The sequence below is a fragment of the Salvia hispanica genome, chromosome 6 (genome assembly GCF_023119035.1).
Source record: "Salvia hispanica cultivar TCC Black 2014 chromosome 6, UniMelb_Shisp_WGS_1.0, whole genome shotgun sequence".
Classification (NCBI taxonomy): Eukaryota; Viridiplantae; Streptophyta; class Magnoliopsida; order Lamiales; family Lamiaceae; genus Salvia; species Salvia hispanica.
Window position 1 is genome coordinate 46,293,144 of NC_062970.1, and position 8,215 is coordinate 46,301,358.

The 8,215-nt window shown below is 36.5% G+C and overlaps 3 protein-coding genes across 3 annotated transcripts; all 3 read left to right on the forward strand.

Annotated features, from left to right (window-relative positions):
- Positions 1-376: 376 nt before the first annotated feature.
- On the forward strand, positions 377-2,770 carry LOC125195554 (receptor-like protein EIX1). Its single transcript, XM_048093692.1, has one exon. The coding sequence runs from the start codon at positions 377-379 to the stop codon at positions 2,768-2,770; it is 2,394 nt and encodes a 797-aa protein (XP_047949649.1).
- Positions 2,771-3,887: 1,117 nt separating this feature from the next.
- Positions 3,888-6,089, forward strand: LOC125195555 (receptor-like protein EIX2). The gene has a single exon (XM_048093693.1). It carries the CDS (start codon positions 3,888-3,890, stop codon positions 6,087-6,089), a length of 2,202 nt encoding a protein of 733 aa, XP_047949650.1.
- Positions 6,090-7,100: 1,011 nt separating this feature from the next.
- Positions 7,101-7,466, forward strand: LOC125195556 (receptor-like protein EIX2). Its single transcript, XM_048093695.1, has one exon. The coding sequence runs from the start codon at positions 7,101-7,103 to the stop codon at positions 7,464-7,466; it is 366 nt and encodes a 121-aa protein (XP_047949652.1).
- The last annotated feature ends 749 nt before the right edge of the window (positions 7,467-8,215 follow it).

Consider the following 8,215-nt stretch of genomic DNA (forward strand, 5'->3'; position numbering starts at 1 on the left):
GACTTTCTATTTACTAGAATAAGAAAATTTCGAAAATTCCAAACACGTAGCCGACATCGTATAAATGTGTAATTTTGACTAATCTACTTTTTTCCTACAATTAATCTCACTTTCTTGAAGTCTTTTATGATGATCATTTTTTCTCTTTCCCTATGTCATCGTTTACGTATGGTTTGTCAAGTCTAACAACAATTATTTTCTTTGTTTTTCAAGTCCAATAGCAAAAATAGAGATGTGCTGGGCTATTTAACCCCACCAACTTGAGATTCTTCAACATCCAACAAATTAATATAGACAAAACATGATTTCTTACAAAAGATTAACCCTTCTTGTTCTTTTTTGTGTGTTTGTTTCGGGAGATGCAGAAGTGAGTTGCATGGAAAGGGAGAGAGAAGCTCTTCTAACCTTCAAAAATGGCCTCATCGATGAGGATGGGATTCTCTTGTCGTGGCAAAGTGACGAATGCTGTGAATGGTATGGTGTTGAGTGCAACAACACCACTCGCCATGTCATCACACTCCAACTTGATGATGCAAATTTGAGGGGTAAGATTGGCTCTTCGTTGCTTGAGTTGCATCATTTAAATTATCTTGATCTCAGTCGGAATGATTTTGGAGGCATTCTAATCCCGGAATTCATTGGTTCCATGAAACAGTTGCAACACTTGTATCTTAGGAGTTCTAACTTTTCTGGGATCGTTCCTCCTCAGATAGGGAACCTTACCAACCTGCGCTCACTTGACCTCTCGTATAACTCTTTGAGAACTGAGAATCTTGATTGGCTTTCAACTCTCTCTTTGTTGTCTTCTCTTGATCTCAGTCAAATCAATTTGAGCCATACCAACTGGTTAAACCAAATCCTAAATCTTCAATTTCTGCATGAATTGCATTTGGTATCATGTAACATAAGTGTTGGCAAGCCTTCTCTTAACTCTTCTTCTTCTTCAACATCTCTTTCTATACTTGGTTCTGTATTGGAATCACTCGAAATACTGGACTTGTCTTTAAATCAACTCAATGGATCGATGCCCGACCTGAGAGCATTTTCTTTATTGACACAACTAAACCTTTCGGCTAATAACCTCACAGGCTCCATTCCTCTAAGTATAGGCCAACTCTCCAAGCTTCAACTTCTAGATCTTTCTCATAATTCTTTGGAAGGTTTAGTCTTTGAATCCCACTTCATCAAGCTTGATAAGTTAAAGACACTTGATTTATCCTTCAATTCATTGATCTTTGATATTCCCCTTGATTGGAGCCCTCCTTTTCACTTGAAAACTATATCTTTAGCCAGGTGCAATGTGGGTCCATATTTTCCAAAATGGATCCAATTTCAGAGGAATTTGTCATATCTTGATCTTAGTAGTGCCAATATAACAGATGAAGCCCCAAAGTGGTTGTGGCATTCGTCTTCTTTTTTACGATACTTATATCTCTACGACAATAAAATAAGTGGTACAGTTCCGAATTTATCGTCCACCTCCATCGAGTTAATGGATATTAGTTACAATCATTTCTCAGGTTCTATACCATTATTTCCTGCCAATGCTTATGGTATTTACTTGAGTGGAAATATGTTCACCGGTTCGATTTCATCTATTTGCAACACTCACCACCTTCAACTTAGATATCTCCTTATCGCACATAATAAGTTGTCAGGAGATGTTCCTAACTGTTGGGAGAATATGCCCAACTTGCACACTCTCCATCTTGTTAACAACAGTTTTTCGGGTGAAATTCCTGCCTCTTTTGGCAATTTAAAAAACTTAGTTGCCCTGAAAATGAATGACAACAATTTATCTGGTGAATTGCCTTACAGTTTGAGACATTGCCAGGAATTGAGATTCATTCATGTTGGAGGCAACAATTTAAATGGAGAGATCCCCGCTTGGATTGGCCAAATGTATAAAATGCAATTTCTAATCCTTCGTGGTAATAAATTGCATGGCAGTATTCCTCTCGAGATATGCCATCTGACTAATATTCATGTTTTGGATTTGTCTATAAACAACCTTTCTTCGATAATACCTGATTGCCTTAACAATTTGACCACATTGGCTAGTAAGAATGCTTCATATTTTGGTCTAGGTTGTTCTGGTTCAATATACTTTGGATATTCATCATTTTATTGGAAAGGTCAAGAATTGAAATACAAGAGAAATCTCGGGTTACTAAAACTCATGGACTTTTCAAGCAATAGATTGATCGGCAACATTCCAAAATCATTTGCCAATATGAGGGGATTAAAATCCTTGAATCTATCAAGAAATAGTTTGACAGGACATATAATTCCTGATATTGGCCAAATGGAGATGCTAGATTCTCTTGATCTATCACACAACCAACTCTCTGGCAAGATACCTACAAGTTTGGTAGAAATATACTCTATTGGTTTTCTTGATTTGTCGAACAACAATTTATCCGGAAAAATCCCAACGAGCACTCAACTTCAGAGCTTCGATGCATCATCTTATGCTCATAATCATGAACTTTGTGGTGACCCTCTCCCAAAGTGCCCTGAAGATAGCTTGAGGCCATCCACCACAAATCCGGGGGTAAACATGAATGAGAAAGACGGCAACAACTTCTCATTTATGGAAGAAGTTGGCATATCAATGGGCTTTGGTTTTATCTTTGGATTTTGGGGAGTTGTTGGTTCATTCATATTGAAGAAATCATGGAGAATTGCATTCTTCAAATTGTTGGATGTGGTTGGAGATTGGTTCTACGTTAGGATTGTTGTGTTTGTATCCAAATGGAGATCAAACTAAATAAAGGTATTATCAAATTGTTGTAATTTGGATTGCTTTCTTATGTACTCTCACTTTTTAGTAGTCATGTATTTTACTTTCATTTGTAAACACAATGTTGGTATGCATTTGTTATTTTTAGAGATGGATGTTTCATGCATGTTTCAGTTTTTGTGTAGTACTAACACAAAACAAACTCGATCTTTGGAGTATTGGTAGAATTGAAACTTGATCTAATCATGAACTTCACGAATTAAGCCAGTGCCAAGAGATGAGAAATTCCTGACTTAAATTATTATACATATTTCTGCATGTATTATACATTGTATAATAATAATAATATTATTATAAAATAGAAGCCAGTAGATGAACAGTCTTTTCTAACCTTCATTCTCTACATTGATTATAATATATGTTAACAATATGAAATTCATTCCATAATTTATAAATATTTCAAAATAAAACCAAAACTCACCTTTTATATATGTATAGATAGATTATAGATTGTAGATATAGAAGTATTATTAAAAAGCAAAAACTGACACACCTATATATTATGTATGATTAACTTATTTTAAGGAAATATAAAAAAATTCATTTTAGACTTTAATCTAAGACATATAGTACTCATTCTGTCCCCTACAAATATAAACTTTTTTTTTTGTCCGTTCTCTAATATAAACTCTATTTTAGAAATAAAATTTTTCTAATGTGGTTAAACTCATTTTCCACCAACACATTTTATTATATCTCTCATGCTTTACTAATTTAGTATTAAAATCGATTTCTTATGGAGGAAATAGTATTATTTAAAAGCAAAAACTTCAAGTGAATTGGGCTTGCTGACTGAGGTTTGCATAAATGCTAATTTGGGCTCCTCAAGTTACAATTGAAAGCCCAAATATTCACGAGATGTTCAGACCGGATGCGGTCTAGCCCAATAAGATGACGAATGTGGTTGAAATTTCCTCATTTAACATTATAGACTAGAATTATTAATTAGAATGCATTAAATGAACTGTGAGAAAATGAGTTTGAAACTTCATTCGTCTTAAAATAATTTCTAGTATATTATTTGCGATTAATTAGGACTTAGTCAAGCGTCACTTTTTGATCATGGGTAGAACTAAACAAATAAATGGATCTTCTAACCTTCAAAAATGGCCTCATCGATGAGGATGGCATTCTCTCGTCGTGGCAAAGCAACGAATGCTGCAGATGGAATGGTGTTGAGTGCAACAACACCACTCGCCATGTCATCACACTCCAACTTGATGATGCAAATTTGAGGGGTAAGATTGGCTCTTCGTTGCTTGAGTTGCATCATTTAAATTATCTTGATCTCAGTCGGAATGATTTTGGAGGCATTCTAATCCCGGAATTCATTGGTTCCATGAAACAGTTGCAACACTTGTATCTTAGGAGTTCTAACTTTTCTGGGATCGTTCCTCCTCAGATAGGGAACCTTACCAACCTGCGCTCACTTGACCTCTCGTATAACTCTTTGAAAACTGAGAATATTGATTGGCTTTCTAGTCTTGTATTGGAATCACTCGAAATACTGGACTTGTCTTCTAATAAACTCAATGGATCGATACCCGACCTGAGTCAATTTTCTTCATTGACACAAATGAACCTTTCCGCGAATAACTTTACAGGCTCCATTCCTCTAAGTATAGGCCAACTCTCCAAGCTTCAACTTCTAGATCTTTCTCATAATTCTTTGGAAGGTTTAGTCTCTGAATCCCACTTCATCAAGCTTGATAAGTTAAAGACACTTGACTTATCCTTCAATTCATTGATCTTTGATATTCCCCTTGATTGGAGCCCTCCTTTTCAGTTGAAATCTATATCTTTAGCCGGGTGCAATGTGGGTTCATATTTTCCAAAATGGATCCGAACTCAGAGGAATTTGTCGTATCTTGATCTCAGTAGTGCCAATATAACAGATGAAGCCCCTAGGTGGTTGTGGCATTCGTCTTCTTTATTACAAAACTTATATCTCTACGACAATAAAATAAGTGGTATAGTTCCAAATTTATCGTCCACCTCCATCGAGTTCATGGATCTTAGTTACAATCATTTCTCAGGTTCTATACCAATATTTCCTGCAAATGCTAATGTTATTTACTTGAGTGGAAATATGTTCACCGGTTCAATTTCATCTATTTGCGAAACGCACCACCATCGGCTTAGATACCTCCTTATCTCACATAATAAGTTGTCAGGGGATGTTCCCAACTGTTGGGAGAATATGCCCAACTTGCACACTCTCCATTTGGCTAACAACAGTCTTTCTGGTGAAATTCCCGCCTCTTTCGGCAATTTACAAAACTTTGTTTCACTAAAAATGCATGACAACAACTTATCTGGTGAATTGCCTTACAATTTGAGACATTGCCAAGAATTGAGATTCATTGACGTTGGAGGGAACAATTTAAATGGAGAGATCCCCGCTTGGATTGGCCAGATGTATAACATGCAATATCTAATCCTTCGTGGTAATAAATTGCATGGCAGTATTCCTCGCGAGATATGCCATCTTACTAATATTCTTGTTTTGGATTTGTCCCTAAACAATCTGTCTTCGATAATACCTGATTGCTTCAACAATTTCACTACGTTGGCTCGTAAGAATGCTACAAATCTTGATATAGATTGTTCTGGTTCAATATACTTGGGATTTTTTTCACTTCATTGGAAAGGTCATGAATTGGAATATAGGGGAAATCTCGGGTTTCTTAAACTCATTGATATTTCAAGCAATAGATTGGTCGGCAACATTCCAAAATCATTTGCCCACTTGAGGGGATTAAAATCCCTGAATCTATCAAGAAATAGTTTGACAGGACATATAATTCCTGATATTGGCCAAATGGTGATTCTAGATTCTTTTGATCTATCACACAACCAACTTTCAGGCAAGATACCTACAGGTTTGACAGAAATATACTCTCTTGGTTTTCTTGATTTGTCGAACAACAATTTATCCGGAAAAATCCCAACGAGCACTCAACTTCAAAGCTTCGATGCATCATCTTATGCTAATAATCATGAACTTTGTGGTGACCCTCTTCCAAAATGCCCTGATGATAGCTTGAGGCCTTCCACCACAAATCCAGGGGTAAACATGAATGAGAAAGATGGCAACAACTTCTCATTTATGGAGGAAGTTGGTATATCAATGGGCTTTGGTTTTATCTTTGGATTTTGGGGTGTTGTTGGTTTGTTCATATTGAAGAAATCATGGAGAATTGCATTCTTTACATTTCTGGATGTGGCTGGAGATTGGGTCTACGTTAGGACTTCTGTGTTTGTATCCAAATGGAGATCAAACTAAGTAAAGGTATTATCAAATTAATGTAATTTGGATTGCTTTCTTATGTACTCAACTTTTTTAGTAGTGATGCATTTTACTTTCATTTGTAAACAATATGTTGGTATGCATTTGTTATTTCTAGAAATGGATGTTTCATGTTTCAGTTTTTGTATAGTATTTAGTACTAACACAAAACAAACTCGATTTTAGTTAAAAGTATTGGTTGAATTGAAACTTACTTAATCTAATCATGAACTTCACCAACTAGGCCAGTGGCAAGAGATGAGAAATTCATGACTTAACCATACAAATAGTTGATCAAAATCTAAAGGCTATTTACTAGGGTTTTAACTCACATTGCATGCACATTCACAACATACAATTGCAAGAAGGCGTAACATTGACTTAATGTTGTAAGAATCAAAAGGTCCTTTTGTCTTCGCCTCCCCTTTCTCTCAGCTGATAAGCTAGATTGAGTGCTTTGTTTTGAAAAAAAACCGCCAAATTAAAAGAGGTCCCCGCCTAAGCAAGATGTTTCATATTCACACATATTTTAGGTAAATGATGATAAGTAGTTAAAGTAGAGATAAAATTAAGCATCATCCTTTTGGTAGTATCATTTTTCCAAAACAGGGAAAAAAAATGAAACGTCTCGCTTAGGCTGTACTAGAAACTGGGTTGAGAGGGAGAGAGAGGTTGGTTAGAAATGAAACCATTTTTCGTGGACATCCTAGTATAACTTAGTCCGGTTTTTTACATTACGAATATTTATATTGTACTCCCTCCATTCCATAATAGTGGAGACGATTTCTGCCACATAGATTAAGAAAAATTGTATTAAGTGGATTAAGTAAAGGAAGAATAAAATAGGAAATGAAAAAGGTAGAGAGATGAAGAGAGAATAAAGTAAAAGAGACTAAAGTAAGTGAGAAGAAATGTGTTGACTTTTACTAAAAAAGGAAATGACTCCACTACTATAGAACGGAGCGAGTAGGTATTTTGTTTGTTTCAGGAGATGCAAAAGTGAGTTGCATGGAGAGGGAGAGAGAAGCTCTTCTAAGCTTGAAGAATGGCCTCATTGATGACTATGGCCATCTCTCGTCGTGGCAAAGCGATGGATGCTGCGAATGGCATGGTGTTAAGTGCAACAACACCACAGGCCATGTCATCGCCCTCCGTGTTAATGGCGTGAAATTAAGAGGTAATATTGGTTCTTCATTGCTTGAGTTGCATCATATGGAATATCTTGACCTCAGTCGGAATGATTTTGGAGGCATTCCAATCCCGGAATTCATTGTTTCCATGAAACAGTTGCAACACTTGTATCTTGGGAGTTCTAACTTTTCGGGGATTGTTCCTCTTCAGATAGGGAACCTTATGATAGGGCCCTCGATCTAGCAAATCTCGCTAAAGATCTTCCTCAATATTCCTTTCTTTATATCTCTTATTTTAGTTATTTATCTTTAGTTATTTTGCATATCTTCTGTAATCTTTTATTTTAATTATCTTGCTTGATTAGCAAGATAGGTTTAGGATTTAGAATTCTACAAATAATAGAATTCTATAGTATTTTGCTCTATTGAGAATTAAGAAATAAAATACTTCTTTTCTCATTCTTGTTCCAAAACCATAGAACTTCAACTAGGGATTATCTCTTTTGCTCCGTTAAATCTTCGTGTGCTCTACAAATCTCTTGATAGGGAACTTAAACCCTATCAATTGGTGCTTTCCATTGATTACTCTTCCTCCATCAAAATTGATCTGTCAAAATACCTCGACTCACGCCAGTTCACAAAAATCTTTCTCCAATCTGTCAAAAACTTAATGCACCTAGGATTTTCTCTACATACCATGCCTCTTCTCGAGGAATCACAACAGCATGCACTCCAGGATGTCAAGGATTCGCTCGTGGAATTACAGCAGCAACTCAATGCTCACGGCAAATTTTTAGAAAAGTTTGGGCAGCACTCGCTGACCGAGGAAGCGCCGATCAGCCTCGACGCGTGCTCGCCTCAACTTTCGACGTGGCATACTCGGCCACCCGATGTGAACCGTCAACTTCGCGCACTTCCCTCTGGCAGCAGCAACTCATCAGTCCAACCGCCGCAGCCAAAGGTCGCTTCATCAACTCGGACTTGGAGACCTCC

Excerpts from the sequence above, each read along its gene's own strand:
- LOC125195554 (XM_048093692.1), top strand. The coding sequence starts at position 377 with ATGGAAAGGGAGAGAGAAGCTCTTCTAACCTTCAAAAATGGCCTCATC.
- LOC125195555 (XM_048093693.1), top strand. The coding sequence starts at position 3,888 with ATGGATCTTCTAACCTTCAAAAATGGCCTCATCGATGAGGATGGCATT.
- LOC125195556 (XM_048093695.1), top strand. The coding sequence starts at position 7,101 with ATGGAGAGGGAGAGAGAAGCTCTTCTAAGCTTGAAGAATGGCCTCATT.